General features: G+C 39.7%; 3 protein-coding genes across 3 annotated transcripts; 2 read left to right on the top strand and 1 right to left on the bottom strand.

Moving 5' to 3' along the window:
* Positions 1-6,795: 6,795 nt before the first annotated feature.
* On the bottom strand, positions 6,796-8,847 carry tmem186 (transmembrane protein 186). Its single transcript, XM_022755469.1, has 3 exons — positions 8,796-8,847; positions 8,448-8,501; positions 6,796-7,739 (listed from the first exon to the last, which is right to left on the bottom strand). The coding sequence occupies exons 2-3, from the start codon at positions 8,448-8,450 to the stop codon at positions 7,074-7,076; spliced, it is 669 nt and encodes a 222-aa protein (XP_022611190.1). The 5' UTR covers positions 8,451-8,501; positions 8,796-8,847; the 3' UTR covers positions 6,796-7,073.
* Positions 8,848-9,062: 215 nt separating this feature from the next.
* On the top strand, positions 9,063-16,681 carry LOC111229231 (glycerophosphodiester phosphodiesterase 1-like). Its single transcript, XM_022755468.1, has 6 exons — positions 9,063-9,354; positions 10,215-10,390; positions 12,062-12,167; positions 13,208-13,300; positions 14,217-14,428; positions 14,816-16,681. Exons 1-6 carry the CDS (start codon positions 9,085-9,087, stop codon positions 14,961-14,963), a joined length of 1,005 nt encoding a protein of 334 aa, XP_022611189.1. The 5' UTR covers positions 9,063-9,084; the 3' UTR covers positions 14,964-16,681.
* A 2,413-nt stretch (positions 16,682-19,094) lies between these two features.
* Positions 19,095-26,030, top strand: mcrip2 (MAPK regulated corepressor interacting protein 2). The gene is made up of 5 exons (XM_022755593.1): positions 19,095-19,694; positions 19,874-19,943; positions 21,267-21,400; positions 23,040-23,147; positions 25,529-26,030. Exons 1-5 carry the CDS (start codon positions 19,640-19,642, stop codon positions 25,597-25,599), a joined length of 438 nt encoding a protein of 145 aa, XP_022611314.1. The 5' UTR covers positions 19,095-19,639; the 3' UTR covers positions 25,600-26,030.
* The last annotated feature ends 8 nt before the right edge of the window (positions 26,031-26,038 follow it).

The following is a 26,038-nucleotide window of genomic DNA, read 5'->3' as shown; positions in this document are numbered from 1 at the left end:
GTGGTAATTGAGGGTTAAGACTTTTATTTTTAGGGTGAAGGTCAGTTATATGGTTGCAGTTAGGCACTTCGTTGTGGTAGTTAATATTAGGGCTATGTAATGTATAATGTTAATGATGGCTGTGAGTGACATACATACACATACTTCACTTAAGTGGCAACACCGTTAGTCTTGAGCAAACCTTGTGTTGATAAAGGAGCTTGTAAAATTGTATTTTATATTGATATAAAATAAAGTTAACAAAAAACTTATTCTGAATATATATATATATATATATATATGTATATACAGTAAACATATATCCAATCATTACTCAAAACACTCTTGTATAAAGCAGCTTTTAATTCTTGATTTAAATGCTTTTATCTTTGTTTTTTTACTTTTGGTTTTATTTTCTTTTGTGCGCTCTATTGATCTCATTGTTTTAACACATATTAAATCTCCCTGGTGTACTAGCCTTGTTAATTTACACGTTGCCGCTCTTCTCTACATATTTTATTGCTTTGTTTTGTTTTTATGTTTGTACAGCACATTGTAACTCTATTTTGAAAAGTTCTTTATATACACTGTTGCCCATAAAGTTGGAATAATTTTGTTTTCAGACACAATCCTCTGTTTATTCCTATTCCTATTCCTATCCTATTATGTGTCCCAATTACCCAGATGAAACGAATTCATGCCAAACATTGTTTGGCGCTAAAAAATATTTAAAAAAAATGTTTTATTCCAACTTAATGAGCAACAGTGTGTATATATGTGCAACAGTGTATATATATATATATATATATATATATATAAATGTATGATACAGGGTTTGAGCTTGTCGGTTTATATTATTTTGCACAACTGAAATGTGGAACTCTGTTAAAGTGTGGGTCCTAATACTTCAAGGTCCAGCACCCAGCTGAGTCTGTGACATCCAGGTTATAGACTAGTCCCCAACCTCTTTGACCCTCCCTGTGCTTGCTTTATTAGCTTATTGTGTGTGTGTTTGCTCTATCTAGCTGTGATGAAATTATAATACTGCTTTATATAAATTTTTATTTGTTGATTTTTTTCTTCTCTTCAGGACTCCAGGCTGAAGAAAAAAATAATTCATCAGGTAAATGACAGAAAAAAAGAAAATAAAAGTCATGTTTTGCTTCTTATGTGTTGATAACTCTCTCTCTGTCTGTCTGTCTATGTCTCTGTTCAGAACCTGGTGATATCAGGTTGATCGGAGGAGCTAACCACTGTGCTGGTGGTCTGGAAATGAAACTCCACAATGACTGGAAACCAGTGGATGACCTTTCTTTTGACTGGAACCTGAGAACATCAGCTGCATTGTGTAGACAATTGGACTGTGGATCTGCTGTTTCTGCAAAAATTAACAACGGTCTCTCAACAAAACTTGTATGGAAAATAGACACTTCCAATGTTCGGTCTGATTCTGCACCGACAGAGTATGTATCAGTGAAACCCCACTACTCTTCTTCCAGTGTGGAGATCATCTGCTCAGGTAACACTATCAGTGATATCCTATTATGATGATAATCTTTACAGTCTCTCGAAAAATAGAAATGTATTTGAAAGAACTGCTTCATCTTGACCCATGTAAATATCCATTTAGTATTCAGTATATATCATGAGAAACTTGCCTTGCCTCAAGTAAAAGTAACAATACTGCTGAAAATACTCTAATCCAAGTGCAAGTCATGCATTCAAAATTTTACTCAAGTAAAAGTATGTAAATATTATTAGAATAAATGTACTTTAAGTATCAAAAGTAAAAGGACAGGAGAATGGCTACTATGATTGTTATATCAGCATACAGTATATTACATTATTGGTTTATGATTGCTCATGCATCAACATGTAAGCAGTAAGTTCACGTTGTCACTGACTAACATGAACCCAATTTTAATGATTTGTTATACTTTGAAGTAGTTTAATGTTCTGTACGACAACGAATCATGCTCATTATAGTTTTCAAAATGTAAGTGTATGAAAAGTAAGTAGTAACAGCAGCGGCCGGTAGGGGGATAAAAAGTATAATATGAGCCTCTGATAGTGAAGTAGAAGTATAATGTAGCCAATAGTGGACATACTCAGTAAAGTAAAAGTACCTAATTACAGTCATAATTACCTTTGTAGGAAACTATAGAACCCATTCAAAAGAGGCTTTCCAACTTCAACAATTAATTTGCTGATTGAATTGATCTGTTTACCAAGTTATGTTGGATAAAACTGGTTAAAAGACGTCTCAGTTAAGGGAGATGTTTTGCAAAACATATCATACAGAGGCCTTGTGTTAATAATCAGCAGTCTGGTTCCCTTGGCATCGTCCAGATTGTGCGGCTCCACCAAACTACATTCTGACAAGTGTCATGCTGATGGACTGTACTGGGTTGTTTATAGTTGTGAAATGGGAGTCAGCTGATTATTTATCTGGCCAGAGTGTTTTTTTTATCTTTAGGTCATTCAAATATTATATAAAAAGTTTACATGCTTCATGTATGATATGCGATAATGAACACAGATTCAACCATGTTTAACCATCTTTCCAATGTTGAACCAGTGTTTTATATCAGATCAAGGGTCATGGTTAAATACCTGGTCAATGCCACTCATACAGTCCATAACTGCAGTTTCACAGACCACACTGCGAAACCACGAAATGATACAAGGGTTCGTACAATTGTACTCTTAACAGAGCTGCACGAGCCTCTGTAATGTTGAAATTGCCAAATGGTGAGTCAATATGGCAGAGGTGCAAGTAAAGCAGTGTGGCTTTGATGGATTTCTTTTTTATGTTATACACATGGTTCATTTATGTTGCTGTTATCTACTTTTTTATGAGTATTCAGTCAGAGTTCTGTTTATTATATATTATCATTAACACAGTTTTAACACCACTCACTGTAAAACGTTCTCTCTCCCTCTGCAGAGTCTGTCAGGCTGGTGAATGGGACTACTCTGTGCTCAGGCAGAGTGGAGGTCAGAGCTGACCAGTCGTGGTCCACAGTGTGTGAAGGTGATTTTGACTGGCAGCATGCAGAGGTGTTCTGTAGAGAGCTTGGCTGTGGGGCTCCTTTAAAACTCCAGAGGGCGCTATATGAAAACATACAGGCTCCTGAGTGGTCAAAAGAGTTCCGCTGCAGAGAAAATGAGTCAACTCTTCTGGACTGTGACAGCTACGAGTCAGCTAGAAACACCTGTTCACCTGTAGGACTCACCTGCTCAGGTAGAAGGCGATATGCTCTGTTGCAAGTGTCACTTAACCTCTCTCTCTCTCTCAAGAATTATTTTATTTAGAAAACGATCTCACCAAAAGGTCCATTAAGCAGCTCTTCTGGAGGTTTGGTTCCCATCCCATGATCTCCATCAGCAGATGGGATTCGTCCAGTTGTCATGGAATTGTAGATCTTCACATTTCCATTTAATCTGAGCATTTAAAGGACTTCCTCTCTTGTTGGCTTCAATGGTTATTATTGACTGAAGAAACAGCAGTTGGCTCAACAGTCTCACCACAAGTTCCATTTAGTCGCTATACTGGAGCTTTACCTTGTTGACAGATAGGAGCTGCTACGAATGTCATCAGTTCTGTAGGTATTTGGCCATAAATCAATATATTGGACATATTACAGGATCATTAACATTATCATAATTAATCCTCAGGGGTGCAAGAATGTTTGTACAAATTGTCATGGTAATTCTTCCAGTAGCTGTTGAGACATGTCATTGTGGACCAAAGTGATGGACCAGTATACCGACATTGCTATCATTAGAGCCTTGCTGCTAGAACAGATAAAAATAAACATTTGAACATCTACAGTTCAAAGACAACTGGGCAAAGTCTCTCTGCTAATGAAGACCACTCCAGAAGAGCCACTAAATGGACTTTTCTCAACTGTTTCCATGGTAAAAAATAAACTTATTTATTTTCTTGTTTCTGTTCAGAGCCTGATAATGTCAGGTTGGTGGGAGGAGGCAGCCGCTGTGCTGGAACACTGGAAATGAAACTCCAGGGTGACTGGAAACCAGTGGATGGTGCTGAGGGTGTCCTGAAGGCACTACCTTTAGTTTGCAGTCAGCTGAAATGTGGCTCAGTGGTTTCATCCAAAGTTAAGCACTCTGTACCAAAATCTGTGTGGGGAGTCATTTCTTCTAGGGCTCAGTCTGGATCTGCACTGAGGGAGTATATGTCATTGAGGCCCTGGTGGTCCCCGACCAACCTGGAGGTCGCCTGCTCAGGTATCATTTTCAGCGACTCATTATACATCGACTGCCAGAAGTTTACCCAGTTTTACCATGAAAGCAGTCATTATTGCTTCAGACTAGACGAATGACCAGGACACGATTCTCAAGTATTTCAGTGTTATTGTGTCAGTTATTGGACATACATAGTTTTTATTTTCCTGACAAGACTTTTGTTATTTCAAAGACATGCTGGGTGATATTACTGCTCCCTGTCTGTCACAGGCAGCTTTAGCCACACTAGAGGTGATCCGCTTGATCAACCATCTCTCTTTGTCTTTACAGATCTGCTGTATCAGCCAATGATTTCCATCTCTCCCTCCATTGACTGTAACCACAACATCAGCTGCTCCATTAAGCCACAATACCCAGGAGGCTTTTTCCAGCTCATCGTCTTCACTTCCAGCACAACACACACCTACACTAAGAAAGCTGTCGGTCACACTGCCCACTTTCTGTTTCCTCCTGGATACCATGGCCGACAAGTGAACTACAGCTGTGTTTATCACATCTATGTTTTCTCTCACAACTTCTCCTCGCAGAGCCAGCTGCTCTCTCTCAGTATCCCAGGTAACGTGAAGGAAAGTGTAAAGCTGAATCAGACAGGGAAGTGAAGTGTGGTACTAGCTGTGTTTATATTCAAGTTTGGGAAGCATGGAGAGTCTGTAAGCTGTTTCCATGTCACATTTTAAACTAAACTAATGTTGGTTGGTTATTTCTAAAAAAAAAAAAAAAAAAGATTGGGTAGTTTCTGACACTGAGAGTCTGAACCAAGCAATTAATATGACTATTTCTCATTTTAGCATTTCAACCAAAAAAGGCATTATGAAGAGAATTAGCAAGATTTAATTTGTTCCCTTAAATCCAATTTTCTGCTGATTTGATTTATTTGAAATAAATAAAACAGCTGCAGACTAGTGCAAAGGTACTTCACTTTCAGTTTAAAGCATCTCTCATAATAATCTTATTTCTAATGAAGACTGTTGTACTTGTGATAGTCTATGATTTGATGTGATTGTTGTGAATCTGTTTCAGCCTCTCCAGTAGTTATTTTCACCAGACTTGGCCTGCTGTTGACTTTGGCATTGTTTCTCTCTGCCATTTATTTCCATAGAAAGGTACTGTGCATGTTTATTAAATAGAGGGTTGAAGGAAAATACCTCAGCTGTATACACTGTAAGAAATAAAACATGTCTGCTGCCATGTCTCTCCAGGCCACCAGGGGGCAGAAGCCAGGAGGAAAGGGGAAAATTAAGCTTGCCTGTTGTTCCCTGGATGCTGCCAGAGCTGAAGATGGGCTAAGTGATATGGCAGGTGTCCAGGAAACACATTTCTGAGACTCATCTTGCATCCAAATGGATCATTTAGCTGTTTTTTCTTTTATCTTTGTCAAAGCAAATAAAGTTACAGAGCTCTTCCTGTTAAAGTGAGTAACACCAGATTATTGAAGAGCAGTGATGGCAGTTAACTAAGGGCATTTACTGAAATGCTGTACATGTACTTAGGTGCAATTTTGAGGTGCTTTTATTGTCTTCAAGTATTCCCATTTAATGCATCTTTATACCTCTACTCTGCTGTCCGTCAGAGGGAAATATTGTACTTTTTACTCTAACTAAATGTATTTTGCAGCTATAGTTACTAGTTTGTAGTATCAGATGTCACAAAATCTACTCTTTGATAATTTGATAAAAATGTATAATTGATTTAAAATAAAAACAGGCTGAATATGGTATTCTTACTGCACTGACACACAGTTGTCTAAAATTAGGTTTGAGGTTTTGCACATTAAGCTGCCCAGCTGTGTATAAAGACGTTTACTCCATTCTCTCCATCCCAACCAACTACAATAGTAAAAGGCTACTTACTTAAATAATGTAAATAATGCATACATGCATTATATAACACTATCAAAGAAGCCATTTTTCTGCATTTCTGCATGAGTGCTCAACTTTTGATACATTTAAGTACATTTTGCTGATAATACTTAAGTAAACTTCTGAATGCGTGACCTTTACTTGTAATGGAGTACTACAGTAAAGGACCTGCGCACTTCTTCCACCACTGTTGAAGAGCAAGTCAGAACATTTCACTGTAATGAATGTTTCTCCTATCTCCAAGATTATATTGCTTCATTATTATTTACTGGTACATATATTGCATTTGGTCAGTCAGATTTGAAGAGGACAAAATTTAAAACTTGTGCATGTACATAATATGCAGTAGTTGATTTGCTGCAAGGTTCTGACCAGTAACCTGACAACAATCATGTTCAGATTCAATGTTAAAGCATGTATAAGAATATAAATCACATTTTTATCTTCTGTGTGATGGTATTAATGAGTCTCCATTCTAAATGTAATATACTGTATAGCAGTCTGGTCACAGCTGAGTCACTAACAGTGTTGGGGAAAGTTTCTTTTAAATCATTACTTTACTTCATTTCATTACTTTGAAATTTTATTTAGTAAAAAAAATTCACTGTACTTTTGCCTGTAAAACATTATGACAATCTCACTTGTATAAAGCAGACTTTGATTTTATTTCACTTTTTTTCTGCATCACATATTAGGTCATTGGTTACCAGATGACAGTAATCTTAAAATACTATTAACATATTATTACCAACACTGGTTACTTGGCATGTTGTTCTACTTCAAAGTGCAGCTGAAGCCCACAGATACGCATCCTCACTTTTCAATCACAAACTTAATTCACTCAAATATTCATTACCCATCTTCCATGGTGAACAGACTCCACATTATCCCAATATTGCATTGGGCTTGTTAAATTTCATTATGTCATTATGATTCAAATCCATGCTTTTTAAAAATTATCCATCATTTTAAATTTCCAAAGACTCTCTCAAAACCTAGTTTGTCCACCACACGTCCATAATGAGTGGAGAAATACAATGTCTGTGGACTGCTGTATCTCTTTAGTTTCAATATTATCTCTTTTGCAGAGTCCCCTGTGTCGCTGATGGTCATAACATCTGACACAGGGAGGTAGATATCATGGCGCTTGCCCCAGAAGGTCAGGTGGGACACTTTGAGTGTAGTCTGGGATGGGTCCAGGTACATCATACCCACAACCCTCCTGAAAATGTGACTGGCAGTGTATAGCATGACACCAGCAAACAGTGCTATCCCAGTTGTGTAGCTGGCAAGGAAGAGGGGGACATCTCCCTGGAGGTAGAGGACGTACACTGGGGGCAAGATGACCACGGTGATGGCAGTTTGGAGCAGTTTGAGCCTGGACACGGCTCTGAGGAGCTTAATGTACGGCAGGGTGTAAATCATAGTGTACTTCTGTGTGGACAAGTCTGAGTACTTGACCAGAGCTGTGATTTTTGGTATAAGGGGTCCATGGAAGCGCTGCTGGACGGGTGTGTGACCTGGTGAAGGAGGCTGCACACCATTAAGTATCCGACCTGTTAGTAGACATGATCTTCTGGTACAGGAAAGTAAATGGGAGGTTAAACTGCGCTGCAGCACTGACCTGATCTGTAGATAGATAACATCAAAAAGATTAATTTGACACTGACCTGAACTTACATGCAGGAGGTGGACAAAGTAACAACACTTAATGTAATAGGGCTGCAACCAATGATTACTAAAGCTAACTGAATTATTTTCAATAATGTCACATTTTCCCAGAACCCATAGTGACATCTTCAAATTACTTGTTTTGTCCAACCAACATTGCAAAATCCATTTAGTGTCATTGAAGACTATGACAAACATTTCCATTTATGAAATTATGATCCAGATATTTTTTTTTAGCATTTATGTTTAAAAAATAACTAAAACAATCCATTATCAAATTCCTGCTGGTTAATTTTCTGTTTATAAATTAATTGATTAAAGAAGCAATCCTTTCACGTCTCACAATATAAAGTAATGCAACATAAACCACTACAACTCCTATTAACAAATTTTAAAGAGAACTGCAGAGCTATTGAACTGCATTACATTATACAGATGTTTTGTTATTTTTGACCATCCTGGGTATAATAAACAAAATCAGCTGGGGTAGGCAGCACTAACAATAAACAAGTAACAACTGTTAAGTATAAATTAACCAGACAGAGGTGCCATTCAGTCCAGGCAGAGCAGGAGCTAACAATTAGCTTATGTGTCTAATAATTCAACTTTTCACAACTTGCATAACAACGAACACAGTGTAAGAGGTTGAGAAAGAAGGAAGCTCACCATGACCGGCGACAGACTACACAGAAGAAGGAAGAAGAAACATGGAAGCGAACCCTTTTTTATATAAGAGACAGACCAAAGACAACACTTTAAGTCAACTGTTAGCTAACATGAAGTATCCGTTGACCCGGAAGTGCTCTGCAGTGTTAACTGTTATTTTATGTTTTTTTTTCTCGTGTGCCCCCTTGTGGGATAATTGTAACCTTAGATATATGCATGAGATACATTTAGCTGAGACATCTACTGAATTTAAACCCTTAAAAAAATTAAACAGTATTTAAGTTTTGCTAGTTTCAGAAACGACACGAGAGAGCTGTCATTTCCGCCCAGAGTGCGCCCTGAACGCACCTGTCTTGAGTTGAGTTGAGTGTCAGACTAGCTGAAGCTCCTCTCCTCGGCCCAAGATAAGTGTTTAATTGCTCCTTGTCAACAGCCAATGTTGTCTCTTTGGTAAGTAGAGCATGACCTTTTCTCAGACAGGGCATTTGAAGACAGTAAACTTATACGGACGGCTAGCTAACGCTAACGTCAGCTAACGATAAACAGACAGGCTCCCGGGAGCGGCGGTGGATTTGCTTCCAGCTGCCACTTTCTGTGTTTGGACACAGTCCATTCAGAAAGACAGCAGAGGACAACGATGCTGCAGCTGGGAGACGAAGTCACCCTGTACTCGGTCGTCTTCGTGGTGGTCCTTCTGGGCACCCGGAGCCCGGTGTGGACAACCGTCCTCACCGCCTCCCTCTACCTCTTTCTGGCCATGTTCCGGTTCCCTCAAGTACCTGTCAGCCGAGCCCAGCAGGTGCTGCACCCAGCCAACGGCGCGGCTGGCTCCGGCAAGGTGTCGGTGGTCGCTCATCGGGGCGGTGGGCACGACGCACCGGAGAACACAATAGCAGCTATCAGGGAGGTGAGAGGAGGGGATGGCGAGATCTGGGGGCTTTCTCCTTCCTTGTTAGTAGTGGTTGCAAGGGACACACCACCACTGGAGACTGGAATATGTTATATCTTAATCCGAGACAAAACTGAAAAAACGTTGCCATATTTATCTCTTTGTAAACTGGCCGGGATGTATGTAGAGATGTATACTAAAAAAGAGGGGCAGAAAATATCAGGGACCAGGTTTGTCTCTTCCATCAGGACATCATGTCCCTTTTAACCAAAGGCAATTAACATTCAGCACTATCTCTGCACTAGTGCTGCACACATACCCACACTGTCATTCAGTGAACTGTAGTGTTCACAGGAGGGCAGTGGTGTATAGTATAGCAAAAATCATCACACAGCCTCTATGGCCTGACTGATACTGGATTTTTATTTTTTAGCTCAGTATCAGTATTGATATTTGAGAGTTAACAAAAGTCCTAATAACATATTTTTGACATTTAGAGAGATGCTGTTTCTGTACTGCTATTTCATGTTACACACTTCTCTATATCTGCAGTAAGATTATATTGGTCAATATTAGCCCAGGCAATTTATTGGGGAAGCTTTAATAGACTCTTACTTAAACCCTATTTCCCTTTTAATGTGATATCACCATTCTCTCTTTGTTTTCATCTTAAAGTAGTTTTCTAAACCAGTTTTCACATTGCAGTTTAAACAACAATGTTGAAAATCAGTATGTTTACAAGAAAAGGTGATCATTTTTGCAGTATGACATCAGAACTATAGGGTTTGGGCTGATCTTCAATTTTTTTTTTTCCAGGTGAAAATCAGAAACAAACCCTCCTGAAATATGAAGCTTTCAACTCTCTTGTTCTGCACTAGGCCAGTAAAAATGGGGCAACTGGTGTGGAGTTGGACCTGGAGTTCTCAGCAGATGGCGTCCCATTACTGATGCACGATGAGACTGTGGACCGGACCACCAACGGGTCAGGACCAATCAGCCAGATGAGATTTTCTGACTTGGGTAAACTGGACGCAGCTGCTAAACATCGACTCAGGTAAACTATATATCCAGGGATCCACATACAATCATGGAGACAAATGTACAGTCTAGCTCCTCCTTAAGACAGAGTGACCCAACTATGTATAAAGTAAAATGTCTGTTTGGAGGAATGGCTGAGTCATAGACATAGACGGGTCTATCACATAAGACGCTGTATGTAGTCTGTATCGGTCCTTGGTTATAAAGCCAGTGGTGGTGAAGAGAGAAATGCAAGTTGACTGGAAATTTGGGGGAAAAAAGATAAGAAGAAGAGATAGTCGGAAAGCAGTTTAATGTCTCTAGCATACCAAATTTGTCAAAACTTTGGAGGGGTGGCAGCAGGTTAGACAAGTTGTGTGTGTCCTTTGGGAAGGATAGTGATTTAAAGTTTTGAATATTTTTTTCTACATTATATTTTAGTGCCCTGTGGCAGATTTTTGGTTGACGCTTGCTGATGTAGGCTGCCTTTATCAGCAAGTCAGAACACTATCTCGTCAAAGCTAGACTGGTTTTCTCTTTCAAATGTACTTTCTGCAGTAGAACTCCCTGGTACAGAATGTTTTGTTCAGCTACAGCAATTTAAGGACACTGAAATGATCATTTTAACAGGTGGAGATGTTTGATTGTGATAACAGATACTGGTAGGCTCCAAGACATCTGTAAGAAAACATTAAAAGGATAAGTAAACACACTGCGATAATTAACCCAGGAGTGGCACTAAAACCTTGAACTGAAATTTAACAGTGAATGTGCTTCTAATACAGAGGCATGCTGTTGGTAATACAGGCGAGACAAGTGACCCAGCAGGTTTCTAAAAACAGCTCTCTTCAGAACAAACAAAAGAAAAAAAGAAAAATGCAAAACAGTTCCTCAAAATAAAGATAACAAGTTACGATGCAGCTGGAATAAACACAGATGCAAAAACCATCTAGGAAAGGAAGATTAAAAAGTCCAACAATTTCATTTTCTCAATTACAAGATACTACAAAACATTTTTCTAAAAATGAGTGCATTAGACAAATTACTGGAGGTAGAATCTGTTTGAGATATGAAACCCATCCTATTCAGATAGCAAAATTTCCATGACAATGTGATAAGTAATTATATAAATAACACAGGATAAGTGCAGCATTCACAAACAATTGTCATGAGAGGAGAAATGTTTGTAATTTGTCTCTGAAGTGAGAGTGTCTCCTCTCTTGGAGATTTTGTTACAACAATAAACCAAGGTTCCTCAAGTCATATGCTGTGTGCCCATGCATTACATAATATTATGATGATGAGAATATGAGGATGATATTAAAAAAAACTAGGATAAGTGCTCCTCTCTTACATAATACTGGACTGTTTAATAGAGCATAAGAGAAACAAAAAATGTTTTAATGGCACAGGAGCCTAAAGTCTGCAGAGATGTTTTACAGGTCTGATTTGTATTATAATCACACAGCGGCCCTGGTAGTTGTTATATTGCCAAGCCTCCAATCCTGTCGAAATGGTGTCAGGCAGATCCTAAGAACCTTTATACACAGAGACTCATGAACATTATCACATGCATTTCATTATTTCATCACAGAAGAGATAGACGCAGATATCCCAGCTGAACTGTAAATTTGTTTGACAGGCATTTTTGATGTGCATGCGAGACCTTCAGACGTAGCACTGTAACGATTTTGTCCTTCGTCGTCAGGGAGAAATTTGCTGGAGAGAAGATCCCAACCTTGGAGGAGGCAGTGGAAGAATGCATCAAACTGCAACTCACCATCTACTTTGATGTCAAAGGTCATCCAGATGAGGTGCAGCCCACAAAACCAACAAGCAAAATGAGACTCGATTATGTGCAATCTGTCTTATACTTTGTTGATTTAATTGATCTGTAGCCAGTCAACATTGCACAACAAAGGCAGCACGATGATGTGATTATAATGGTCCAAAGATGGTATTTACTGTGTCCTTGTACAAACTGACCATAACATATCTGCAGTGGTTTGATAGTGTTGTTTAAATGTTGTAGTGCTGAAACAACTGGTCAGTTAATTGATTAATCAAGTACTTCAAAATCACTTTACTCATTACTCAGGGTCGCAAGTTTTTTCTTCCTGTGTTATCCTTGTGAAAATCAAAACATAGTTCATTACACTACTGCTTTACTGAAAAAAGTAATGAAAGGACAGATAACACCCAGCACTGGTATTAATGCTGGCAGCTGATCAGGCCAGTTAATAAACTGGTAGATTACTTAAGTGTCAACCAGTCATTTGTTGCGTGCCTCATCATTACCAGTGGCTCACAATTACTTTGGCAAACACAGAGATGTACCATAAGGTGCCGCAAACACTTGTTCCAATTTGTACCGTACTTGGGAACAAACCAAACCTCCAAAATACACACACGCAATTTGATCTGGTCACGTATTGAGGACTTTGCTACAGGCAAGTGGTGTTGCTTTTTTGGTTGCATGGTAACATTGCATCATCACGAGATATTTCTTGTGGATTTGTGTGTCAGTTACTTTAAAAAAAAAAACGAGAAAATGTGACTTTTATTGTGTGTGCCAGTTCACACAAGATAGACAGTCACTGCAGCGTTCACACCATTTCATTCTGCACATTAAAAAGCTGAGTTAAAGCTTGCGTCAGTGTACTTTTAACCTCTTGATGAGTAAGGAATGCAGAGCTGCGGTGGTGGTTGTTGTTTCAGGCAATGACATTCTTGAGTTCAGGGCCCACCACAGTGTGTCTGCACATACACAGCTGCTAGTCACCACCAAGTGGTTACACACACTGTAAACAGTTGACTGACCTACAATAACCATGTGTTTCTCCTCCCCTCTCAGTCAGCCGCAGCTCTTAAAGAACTGTATAAGAAACATCCAGTCCTCTACAACAGCAGCATCGTCTGCTCCTTTGAGCCTAAAGTCATCTACAGGGTAAGTGGATGCCCTAAAGTGTGTAGGGATATGAGATGAAAGAATTTGACTGACAGTATATTTGATTGAGAAAGTTGAGGAAAAACCATAAAGTTAGCCAAAGGGGAAGATTACAACCATTTAAATGAAGAGTTGCCAGCGACTGTGTACTGAGGATCCCGTTAATGAGGCTGTGTGAACATTTTGATACTTTGGTCTAGACAGCTTGTACACACTATAGCCAATTTTTTTGGTTACAACTCCTTCCATTTAGCCTACAATATTGTAGCAGGGCTCAATTAATTTCACTATAAGCTTAAATATCATGTTCTCTAAGGCCCTGTTCAGACCTGGCATTAACATCTGTCTCAGGTGATCTGATCACAAGTGGTCAGCTCTAAGTACAAGTGCGAACGTACCCAAGATGCAATGAGGACGCATTTGAGATCCGATCACTCAGACCACATCCGGAGGTGGTCTGGGCCACATGTGGCCAGTCTTTTAGCAGTGTGAACGCAAATGCATCCTGGCCACTGAAGGACCGCCTACTCTACTGACGTCCTCTACCGTCTAATTAGTCGAGTCGCAGTTTCATAATGAACTGAAAATATTTTACTATTTCAAATGGATAGTACCTTATTTCATGGTAGAGCTGCTTGCAGCGCATTTACTTGCTCAACGCCTCCTTGACGCCTCTCTCTCTCACACACACACTGACAATGGACCTGTCTGTCATAGTCGGTCTGGTTTAAAACAACAACGCATACATGTTTATTTTCAGATGGAGCGGGACAGTGAGATCCCTAGCCCTTTCTCATTGTTAATATACTTGTTATGATTAAATAAACTAAAATATTTACCTACATACCTCCCATGTATTGTTAGCTACTGTGTTTAACAGGCATAAACCAAACTTTGTTTCTGTTCCCTGGCCCAGATGAGACAGAGTGACCCAGAGGTGGTCACAGCATTGACCCACAGGCCATGGAGCCTGAGTCGATTCGGAGATGGTGCCCCGCGTTTCTCATCACTATGGAAGCACCATTGGATGACACTAATGGACATCACGCTGGACTTGGCGCAACATCATGTGCTGTGGAAACTCTGTGGCATCTCAGCCTTCTTGATACAAAAGAACTTTGTCTCACCGTGAGTTTCTGCAGCTGTGAACATACAGTCATATACTGTCATCCTAACTGAATCTTAATTCAAGATACATGGGATAGAGACATTAAAATTACTTAATTAGACTCACAAGGCTATAATTGTTGGGAAGGTGTTTTATTACATTATGGGTTTTTATGCTTTTTTCAATATTACAGGACAAGCTAAAATGTTCTTAATATGGCTCATTGAACTCAGTCATCTGAGGTTGATAATTTGAGCTTGATTACTTGACTTATTGTTAGAAGAAAGATTAACAACCTGTGTAACAGTGATATAGTCAATTTAAAATCAAATCATATTTAAAATCAAATAATGTTGTTCACAGCAGAGAATAACTGTGTGTTCCTTTGTGCTGTGTGCCGTCTACAGGGACTATGTGCAGTACTGGGCCCAGAGAGGGGTGGAGGTGGTTGCCTGGACAGTCAACACAAAAGTGGAGAAAGAGTATTACCAGGAGGTGCTACAAGTCAACTACATCACAGACAGCCTGGTGGAAGACTGTGAACCTCATTACTGACACTCACATGAACCCAGCAGAATATGCTCAAACACATACTAGGAACATTTCACTGCTCATCACCCATATGTGGCATAAGGTAAGAGAACATACAGTATGCCACACTTTTGTTTCCATGCATATTTCCGATCAAACTGATCAGACTGGGCACCATACTTACTAACAAGAAGCCATGTAACAGGTTTATTCTGATTGATTCATTTTAATATTATGATGAATTCTCTCAGACTTGTTGAGACAACTGCATTTATAGACATTTTAATATAAACATTTTACATTTTGGTAATGCGTGTCTATAATAGACCTTAATCAAATGTACTGTATTCACCAACTCAGGACTACAATGATTTTTTTTGTCTTGGTAATTAAGTCTGTTTTACTGTCTCTGTACATACATGAACACCATGTCATGCGCTGCCTGTGCTTTTTACTTAGTAAAGCTCATTAGTCTGAAGTAAGCTACCTAGAGATGATTTACAGTAGGGTCAAAAAGTCTGAGGCCACTTTGGGAGTGTATGAAAAATGAATATAAGTTTATAAGTAATACATTTGAGAAATGCACCTATGGAGCTAAGATGTAGAATAGATTAAGAATGGTATACAAATATTAGGTTTTTCAGTTTGTGTCATTCTTCTGTGTGGCACCAATTTACTGTTGTAGAGTTCTCTCTGAAAAAGCAGCTTCTTGTTTTCACATTTTTGATGGCTGCACAGTCCAGTGTGTGGCGGGTTCAGAGTGCATACACACACTGTACAATATCATAACTACACAGTTTAGTATTTACATTATTTCTAAATTATTAAGTAATTAGGTTTGAGAAAAGTAATTTGCTCTTTGGTAGGTGACTCCACTGTGTCTGTAGAGCAGATACCAGTAAGTCCAGTACTCTAATAACAAATAATCATTCTGCAACTATTCTCAAATTCTCCTGTTGAGCCACAAGATAATGAATTAGAATTACTCTTGAGTACAATTTAGTAACATTGCACTAAATGTGGAAAAACACTAGGACAGTGCAGTACAGCTCCACGATGAAATAGGTTGGAATAAGGGATTAAGGAGTGAATGTACAGAGATTATATGAGGCTTTATAGATGAAGAAATGTGTGAGACGCTGACTGCTGGGAGTGGATGTAATAGACTGACTAATGATATATTCGGCAGCAGCACCTCACATACAGTACAGTGGTGTAGTACACAACACATGTAAATAGACAGAAAATAGACCTTTCTCATGGCAGATATGTTTCATAGCAGAAAAAGCACAGGTGTAATTAAAAAAGCTAACGACGGCTCTGTTGCATTTAGGTATACAAGTAAGCTGTGTCAGTGAGACAGCATCTGCAACATCAGGGACCATCAGCTCTAATTAATGTTATTAATTACACCTGTGTTCAACAAGCTAAATTCCTTATTAGGTGATGGTGCTCTGAAATAAGTCAATTAGAAGGCTAAACTACTTATATATATTCTTTGACCCAAATATCAACCTCAGCTGCTTTTGATTTGTGCTGAAATTAATCTAAGCGGACATGACAATTTTAAAATCATTAAAAATGAGTCTTGTAATTTTCAAGGATAATGAAAAGTGAAAGATTTATTTCGCTTTTGAAAATTAAAAGAAATAAATTATGAAAATTTGATTTCGTATGATTGAAAGTTGTGATGAATGATTGATTGAATTTAATAAAATGCTGGATGTCTCCATTTAAAGTGAAATCGGTATTCGTTATTGGATGTTTTCTTGCACCAAATGGGTTCCTAAAGTTCAGCTCATAGCAAGGCACTACGCAAAACAGAGAAGACTCGATAGATCAACACTAAAACTAATGGTGTTAGGAGTACTCATTAACATACCATCTCAGCAAGTCCAGAAAAATACTTTTGAAACCTACAATTCCTATGGAGGACCAGGGATATCACAGGAAAAGTAATAAGGCATTGCTTTAATTTCATATTTTAAAAGGCATTAAAAATATGAATTGTAAAACTTATTAAATTATTATCATATATTTGAAAAGGCATTTTTTAAATTGAAATAAATAACTGGATTCCCTTTTCAATGATTTATTCATGAACTATTAATCCATCAATAAATGCTTCAGATTTAAAAATGGATTTACAAAAACCCGACTGGTTAGCTCTCCAACCAATCAGAGAGCTTGTTACATTCCATGGCCAATTAACCTGGTTTTACCAGCACTGAAAGCTCAGAGTGTCACACACAGGCTAAAAGAAGCTAAATGACTAAGCTAATTGATTAGCTAATAGGAAAAGGAAACCCAGCTGGCAAAAGAAAATGGAAATTGAAGAGGAAATCCAGGAATGTATTCCATTTTTAAAATGCCTTTTCAAATAGTTGTTCAACTTCTATTATTCATTCATGAATTAATAAATATATGTAAATCATTTATTCAATGAGTGTTTTATGCAGTTTTTGTAAATACATTTTTAAACAAAGTATTTTGAAGGGACAAGCTGTTAGCTGATGGGAAAATAAACTATAAACTACCTTGTTTCATACTGAACTTCTGTCGACACTGGTCTAAACAGATCTCTGTCTCTAAGAAGTTCAGTAGTGGGCAATTTAAAATCTTCAGCACAAACCAGCTATTAGACCATAGTTAAGCCTCTCTGCTGTTAGAACCAAGCCTGTGTAGTGTGGACTGTTGATGATTAGCTTCTTGGCCTGGAGACTCAGGTGACTGACCCAGATAGTACAGATGAAAGGGGGGTGTGGTGTTGGATATCACCCTGGATAAGCCAGTCTGAGCCACTTCTTGTCCTGGCTGATCTTCAATTGCTAAAGGCAGACTGTCAGCTCACACAGGTGAATTTCATCTGAATGTCCCAGGTTACCTGTGGTAACACTGTCATATATCAAAAGATCTTACAGGGATGCTACAAAAGGTACCCAGCAAAATAACAAGTCCTCATATAGTATGAAGTGGATGATTTCCAATTAGAGATAAAAAAAAAAAAAACGATTAAGTTGTCATCAATCATGCTGTCAGTCCAAAGAAATACGATTTATTGTCAGACTTTATTAGTTATTACTAAATAATAAGTAGGGTATAATAAAGTCTGCAGAAAAAAAATCAATTTTATTTTTATTTTCTTCATGACTGATAACTCGGGGATCTATCTGCGCATTTGATTTTATAGGTGAAAGGTGGTCGCTCCAGCTCCTCCTCCAAAACCCGGTCTGAGGGGCGTTCTGTTACGTCACTGATGGGGGTTGCCCAGCTGTAGTGCGACCAGAGACAAACAGAAACAACGAGAGCGGAAATGAAGAGACTAACTTCAAAGTAAAAGCCGTACACGCTGAGGAAACACTAAGTTACAGAAATACGGTGCAACTGTGTAACCATAAATTACAAATGGAGTGGTTAATGGTCAAATGATGACTTGACCACGTAGACAGGTAAATTACAGGCAGTTTCGTAGTCACATACCTTATAGAGGTCACTTGATCAGCACCACAGAAAACATGCCTTCTTACCTGCTTCTGTTGATATCCATATAGTTTAGAGGTTTCTCTCAGGCTTTGACATATCTGTGCCTGAGATTCCTGTTGCATTGCCAGTAGACTGGAATCGAATTTCATTTTGTGTACTAGATGTAAAAATATTTATTAAAAAAAAAAACTTAATTCATTAAAATATCAACTATGACACCCAAAACATCCACTGCAGACACATAAAACAATGCTAGGTATTCACACTGAATAGTAACAACCATAACATATAGCACCATACACACTCCTACTCCTTATAAGCTTTAAAGAAAATACCAACTTTCTCAGTTCATGTACACTGTAGTCTGTTTGTATCCACAAGATGTCAAATAGCAGATTAATGAATTGTATTGTGTTTTGGTTTCATCAGAAACCATATGATGTAATGCCACAATATATACCAACTAAGAATCAGAAATCTTATAAATAATGGGTTTACTAAATGAACCATTCATGTTTTACGTGGTGCATAGTGTCTTTTGTACATGAGATGTTAGATTACAAATGCTACGAGGGCATCAGATAGGGCAAGTTTTTATTTTGAAAATCTGGACCGGACGTCGTATTCTTCATTCTTGGTGGCTTGACGCTGGCCAAGCATGGTATCGTTACATACTGATGAAAATATCAATGTGTGCAGTGTCCTTGTATCGTGTCAGAGAGCCGAGGTGTAGCAAGCAGTCCCGGACCATCAGCGTAGCGTAGCGGGCAGAGTGTCCGGCCTAGAGTGTCACTGTCCTCGGACGTCAGGAACCACAGTGCCCTCCCTCCCCACGGTGAATGACTGATCCCCGGCATGTGAAGCCGCTTTCTCCTTGGATGACCTACACGCCACCTCTCTCAGGAGCAGCGGACGTCGCGTCGTTACAGCTGAACACCTGCTGGTCAGCAGGAGCGGCGGGGTGCGTATTAATATACAGCGGGCAACAAGTCAAAGCGAGTCTCCTGCAGGCTTCAGGCCGACCCTGGAGCACCTGACCTGGCGAACAAAATAAGACACGTTGCGAAAATTTTTCCTATCGTGGCTGCGTCAGGAGGAGCGGACAGAGGACTGGAAGTTGCAGAGTTGACAGTCAATGTGTGCACCTGATTATTAGCAAGACAGGCCGGTTTTTAAACACTGACACTACAGGATTTCCTGGGGTTACTGGCGTTCACATGATGTACACAATCACCAGAGGTCCCAGCAAACTTGTTACACAACGGAGGACAGGTGAGTGACGGTTATCCAAAGCATGATGCAATGTAACATCAGACTGCTTTTGGGTCATGGATGGGGAAGTTTCGGGTCATTGCATCAGTTGAGCTGGCTCTGTGTATGTGTGTGTGCAGAGATTAGAGGTAAACTGCGCAGAACATGAAAACTACTTACCTCTGAATTTTGTCTCTCAGGTCCCACACAACAGATCGAGAGCAAATTCAGCGACTTGAAGCTCAAGCCGACGTCTTGGCTCGCGTCAAAGTAAGTAGCTGCACTCAGTCATGTGTTGATGTATTATTTATTTATTTATTGCTGTTTGAGCAGCGTGGGCCCAAAATACTCTGCACGTGCGCCGTGAGTGCGATCATGTAACACCTCGTTGTGACTTAGGTAACGACGCTGCGTCCATTATCGGACACAACTTTTCCTCCAGCGTCTCGCGGTTCCTCAGCCCGGTTGACGGTACCGTGCTGCACCGCGTTAGCTTGCACGGTGTATCCACGCCCCTTCTACCCGTGACCGGGTGTTAACCGGGCTGCGAAGCCGGTGTGGGACCGCACCTGTCTGGCTCTGGCTATCAGAGCAGCAGGAATATTGTGCTTCCTTCAGGTGCTGCTCGGAAATACAATCCTCACTTATGATGCATTCGATTGCCAGTTTACACCCAGCTAAATCCTATTCAATGTAATTCACCCCCCACTAACTTAGATGGGGTGGACAAAATATTATAAACGCCTCAGCATAAGCCGCTCCACCACTAGCGGCATACTATTAGCCACTTCTCGGTGTCGGTGTCACTCTCTGAGCGTAATACAATATAATTTAACAGCACCACAAACTACAATGTCCAGAATGACCTTAAAGTTGAATCAGTACCTTTCCAAGTGTTTCAGCAGCAACAATTGAGTGCACACTCGCTGCAACTTCAGTTTAATTTGACAGCAGAAAAAATATAATGAACTTTTTTACAACTTAAACAGTAAAGGTAAAAGTCAGATTTCAATGTCAGTGCATTAGGACTTCGTTTTATACTTACTATGTGCATCAGAATTTAAAATGTTATACAGGGTGAAATTCACTATAAACCAACCACATCAACAGTAAGACTCAATTGACCAGAATGCATTGCAACAAGATGTGTTGAATTTGTGTTTTGTGTTGCTTTTTCTCGTGTGGTCTTGACATTGCAGTATATTATATTGCCATTTTCCAGGAAGTTGTTGAAAGGCATTCTGGGATCAAGAATGTACCATTCAGTTACATAAGCACAAATGAAATAAAGCAAAAACCCTGCAATATCTTACTGTATACAAACCAGTTCCTAAACTGCATTTGCTGACGAAGACCTTGAGTTGTGGTTTAAAGCTTATCCTGAGGCTAAAAGCATCAATACAGTTACAATAATCCAACATAAAGTAAATTTACATGCCTGTCAGCCGACAATGAATTTGTCTGAAGTTAAAGATGCAAACGTGAATCATTTCTACCTTCATTTTGAGAACTTACTTTTGTGTTATGTTGTGATGCAGGCTGCCGCAATCCCCAAGCTGACATTCTGTAACTAACCCAGTCTTGTCTCTTTAGCTCGCCACCCCCAAAGATTGTGTTCAACCGCCTCAACGGGAAGCGCTACCACAACGCAGCCACTCAGAAAACCGACAGCCCAGCAGAGGGATTCACTCCTGCACATGAGGAGAACGTCAGATTTGTGTATGAAGGTGAGCGTCACAGGATCAATAGGTGAGAGGATGATGTAGGTCAAATCATCCAGGGCTAAATCCTGAAGACAGGAGAGACTGCAGATCATTCTCTCAAGGTTACAAGGTCGGAGGTTGTGAAGATCAAAACTGGGACACTGTGGTTGGAAGATGATCTCCTGCTTTCTCTGTCTTTGCCCTTCTTCTTTACATCACATTTCTTCCAGGCTGAGCAGCTGCACTGTAGCTGGGGATGTAAAGACTAATTAAATTCATAGTTTTATTTGATTGGTTGCTGTGATTTCACAAATTGAAACCTTTTTAAAAATGAAAAAACAATGTGCATTTAAATCAGAGCTGAAATGATTCATTGATATATGGATAAGTGCTTACTTATTGGGCATTTTTTACTATCTTCTGATATTTTATAGACAAAACAATTGAGAAAATATTTGAGAGAAGAATTGATAATGAAAATAACTGTGTCATAGCCCTATTTAAAATTTCCAGCAGCAGTATTTCAGCTTATCAGCAATTGATAACATCAGATGTTTCTTACTGATTCATTGCTCACTAATCAGAAGTCTGTGAAGTGTTACAGTAACTCGGAGACCACAGTGCACATTATCATTCAGTGTAAACATGTTTTATGTTCAAAGCTGCAGCCACATATTAGCTCAGGGTTAATATGTGGCTGTTACAAACCAGGCTGAACGAACAAACACAATAATGAGCAAACAACAGCTGCACAAATGAGGATTAAGGTGGCACTACTGCAAGAATTCAACAAACCATTCACAGAGAGACTGGAGTGCTGCTTACAGTCAGTAAAACCTAATAATTAAAAACTGTGACTGTGCACTATTCACTCGGTCTTGATGTTTACCCAGCATGCCTTAGTGCTGGCCAGTACTTCATGCCCTGGTGGAAATGAATGACTTGTGGAGCTGAATCGGCACGAACCAGCTAGCTGTGTTACTGTTGGACCGTTGCCAGTAAGGACTGCTCTGTGGTGTTCCTTTGTGACCGTAAAGTTCAGCCGGTGGAGAGCGTGTCACTTTTCCTCACCGCTCACACCTAAAGAAAAACCGCTGTCACAGCCTGTCGAGTCGTTTTCAGACAGAAAGCCTGATGGATCTGATCCCCCCCCACCCAGCCCGCCCCCCACGCCCGCCCCACCCCCACATGGTCACCTCGCCAGACATATTTAGATAGCATTTTACCCTCCCTCTTGCACACATAAAACTGTTTTTTCGGAATTTGTTCTTCTTCTTGTTATATTTGACATCATTATATTAGTTATACAAGATGTACTAACTGTAAGTAAACTGAAGGTTGAAGGTTTGTGAGCTGAAACCTTGAGGTTTATCTCGGGTGCTGGAAAACCTTTACCCACAGCTGATAAACACACACCACAGAGCAGTCCAGGCCTCTCACCAGGGTGCTGCAGGGCATTCGTGCTTGCAAAGCAACTTAGTATTTATATTATCCATAAAGTGGTCTTTGCAGATGCTGCTATGAAGCAGTGGAGTAAATATAAAATGTGAGGATGTCATTCACAAGTAATTTACTTTATACACAAAAGGCAAATTCCTGTTGACTTTAAATGCATTGAAGATAATTCAATATATATATACTGTGTGTTGTTGCCCGTGTGCAGCGTGGCAGGAGGTGGAGCAGAAGCTGGGGGATGGGGACGGCGGGGAGTCAGCCGGCAGCCAGGGGCCCGTTCAGTACACTGAGAAGACCCCCAGTGCTGCGATGAAGAGTAAGTACCTGCAACTCCTCACTACACTTTAACACAGGGGTGATTTTGATTATCAACCTAATTCCCATTCACTAACCTGCTAAAATACTTCAAAGGATACGACAACAAAGTAAAACCGCCTTCATTAAATCATAAATCATAAATCACTGCTTGCAGTTTACAGCACCTGAACAGATAACCCTCTTCCTGCTCCATAACCTCATGAGCCTTGAACTAGTAATCTTCCTGGTTATTACACACCACAGGAAAGCTGAATGGCTGCTCTCATCTCTCTGCATGAATCAAACGGCGAGTGGTTTCTTGAGCTTTTATCTGTAACCAGGGGGCAACTGTTGTAATAGTTTTCTTTAATTTTTAACTCTTCATTGGTCTGTGACAACCCGGCTAGTTCCAGATAAACCAGCCCTGACTGCTGATTGTAGCGCGTTTCACCTCGGTTCACACACCTGTCTGCTCCCGTGTCTCTTCTGTGGCCATTTCACAGCTGCTCTCTTCTATACCTTATTTTATTTTATTAGAGGATATGGGGCTTCAGGATCTTATGAACATTAGTTAAAATCTGAGTTACGAAATACCTATAATCTAGTGTATTTCAGATCAAGTGAGCCTTCATTTTCAACAATGCCTTGGATTGTGTTTTTTTTAATCTCCAGAACTAGCAGTGTCAGTTGGTCCACCCCGTTGGCTTGGACTGAAATATCTCAACAACTATTGGATGGATTGCCATAAACTTTTGTGTAGACATTCATGGTCCCAAGAGGACAAATCCTAATGACACCGCTGATTGCCTGACTTTTCCTCTAGTGCCACCATGATGCTAAAAGTTGTGGGTTTGAGTGAAATGTCTCAAAAACTACTGGATGGATCGTCATGAAATGTGGTTCAGACATTCATGTCCCCCTCAGGATTATAGGCAAAAACTTTGGTGATTCCTCGACTTCTCTAGCGCCATCAAAGTGAAATTTGATTTTGTCCAATTCTTAGGTTTATGACTAAATACCTGATGACATCGGGTTTGTTTAGTGTTACATGTTAGCATGCTAACATACTTATCTGAAATGGTGAACTTGGTAAACATTGTACACACTAAACATCAACATGTTAGCATGCTGACATTAGCATTTAGCTCATAATTCTTGCAAATGTATTAAAAAGGAAAAACTGAAATGCCCCATTAACATAAGGTTAGAAGCTTGTCCATCTCCACACAGGATCTCTGGAGCTCAGTCAGAGTGACCATCACGTTCCTGGTCACCTCTCTGATCAAGGCAGCTTCAATGCAGCTGTGTCACAGCAAAGGGTCTGAATATTTACGTCAATGTCATATTTCAGTTTCCCCTTTAAAATAAATTAGCAAAAAAAATCTGAAATTCTGTTTTTACTTTGTAATTATGGAGCAATGAGTGTAGACTGATAAGGGAATTTTTTTTTTTTTGATTTGAACACAAGGCTGCAACATAACATGAAAAAAGTGAAGGGGTCTAAATACTTTGTGAATGCACTGTGTGTGTTACATGTTACTGTGTGAACTGAAGCAGCTTTTGGACATTTAGGCTGCCTGGATATCCCCTAATCTTTGGTTTCCCTCTAGATGGATTTTTAACTTTGTAGCACAGATTTTAAAATTCTAACATTTACATGGAGAGAAAATGTTTAATCTGCATTTTCATGCCGCCACACCGGCAACAGCCAGGGCCGGAGGCATATTGTTTTCAGGTTTAATGTCCGTATGTCTGTGTGTCCGTCCATCCCATTCTCGTGGATGCGATATCTCAGTAATGCCTTGAGGGATTTCTTCAAATTTGGCACACATGTCCACTTAGACTCGAGGGCTAAATGATTAGATTTTGGTGGTCAAAGTTCAAGGCGATAGTGATCTCATGTTCTTGTGAATGCAATATATCAGGAACGCCCAGCGAGATTTCATTACTTCTGGCACATTGTGACCTCACAAAATACATTTTTGGCCATAATACACTAATTATGAGAAGAAAATGAAGTGATTACATTTTATATCCAAATGGTCAAAGGTCAACTTCAATGTGACATCATAATGTTCTGCAAAAACAACTTGACTGGTCGGCAGAAGCATACCACACCGAGGCAGTAATTCTAGTTTTAAACAAGATAAGATGCAACGCCAAATAAAGACCGTCATAAAATTTACTTCACCTAAATCAGTGAGTGTAGGAATGCACTTCTACAGTTGACATTTTGTCAGCCCTTCAGGTTTTTGGTTTTTACATCTGCACAGATCATCACTCCTTGTGTGAATCTGATTTGGTAACAAAATTAATAATTGATGAACAAAATGAATCAATCGTAGACCATGGATTATTCTTTAATTCTTTGTCCCCTGTGTTGTTTTTCTTTCTGTGCAGACTTTGTGCCCATAGACCTGGAGGAGTGGTGGGCTCAGCGCTTCCTTGCCAACATTGCCAACCTGTCATGACTGGTTGAAGCTTTGAGCCGGGACAGGAAGCACTGCGTTGATGCTCCATCGGTGAAGGCATCACGGGAGTGGAGAGAAGCAGAGTCCGTCTCCAGGATCTGCGGTGCGAAAGGGTCGTGTGTAATTTGGAATCTGATCTGACACCCTGTGCTTCACGCTGCTGTAGAGAAAACTGGGTGCACAACACAAAACTGCCCCTGATGCAACAACACTGACCTGACTGTGAACACAGCGCTGACTTGATGTTGTGCTGCTGCAAAGGACCCGTCTCTCTCTACTTGAATGACGTATCGAATAGAAGTTGTGAGATTTTTCTTGTTGAAGAACCCGCCTCCTTTCTCACGTGTGCTCAGCTGTATGTAAGTCTTGGCTGATCTTTGGATATAAATCTACTGAAGAGCAAAAAAAAAGTAAAATGTTTTTCAAAAATGTCCTGTGT

Source organism: Seriola dumerili, unplaced genomic scaffold, assembly GCF_002260705.1.
Source record: "Seriola dumerili isolate Sdu_G_001 unplaced genomic scaffold, Sdu_1.0 BDQW01000230.1, whole genome shotgun sequence".
NCBI classification, from domain to species: Eukaryota; Metazoa; Chordata; class Actinopteri; order Carangiformes; family Carangidae; genus Seriola; species Seriola dumerili.
Note: the sequence above shows the minus strand (reverse complement) of the source record. Positions and strands in the feature narration are given on the sequence as shown.

Bases quoted from the DNA above. Each gene is read 5' to 3' on its own strand.
- LOC111229231 (XM_022755468.1), top strand. From the start codon at position 9,085: ATGCTGCAGCTGGGAGACGAAGTCACCCTGTACTCGGTCGTCTTCGTG. The intron at 12,168-13,207 runs GTGCAGCCCACA...CTCCCCTCTCAG, and splicing joins TCAAAGGTCATCCAGATGAG to TCAGCCGCAGCTCTTAAAGA. The intron at 14,429-14,815 runs GTGAGTTTCTGC...TGCCGTCTACAG, and splicing joins CAAAAGAACTTTGTCTCACC to GGACTATGTGCAGTACTGGG.
- mcrip2 (XM_022755593.1), top strand. From the start codon at position 19,640: ATGATGTACACAATCACCAGAGGTCCCAGCAAACTTGTTACACAACGG. The intron at 19,695-19,873 runs GTGAGTGACGGT...TTTGTCTCTCAG, and splicing joins TGTTACACAACGGAGGACAG to GTCCCACACAACAGATCGAG. The intron at 23,148-25,528 runs GTAAGTACCTGC...CTTTCTGTGCAG, and splicing joins CCCCAGTGCTGCGATGAAGA to ACTTTGTGCCCATAGACCTG.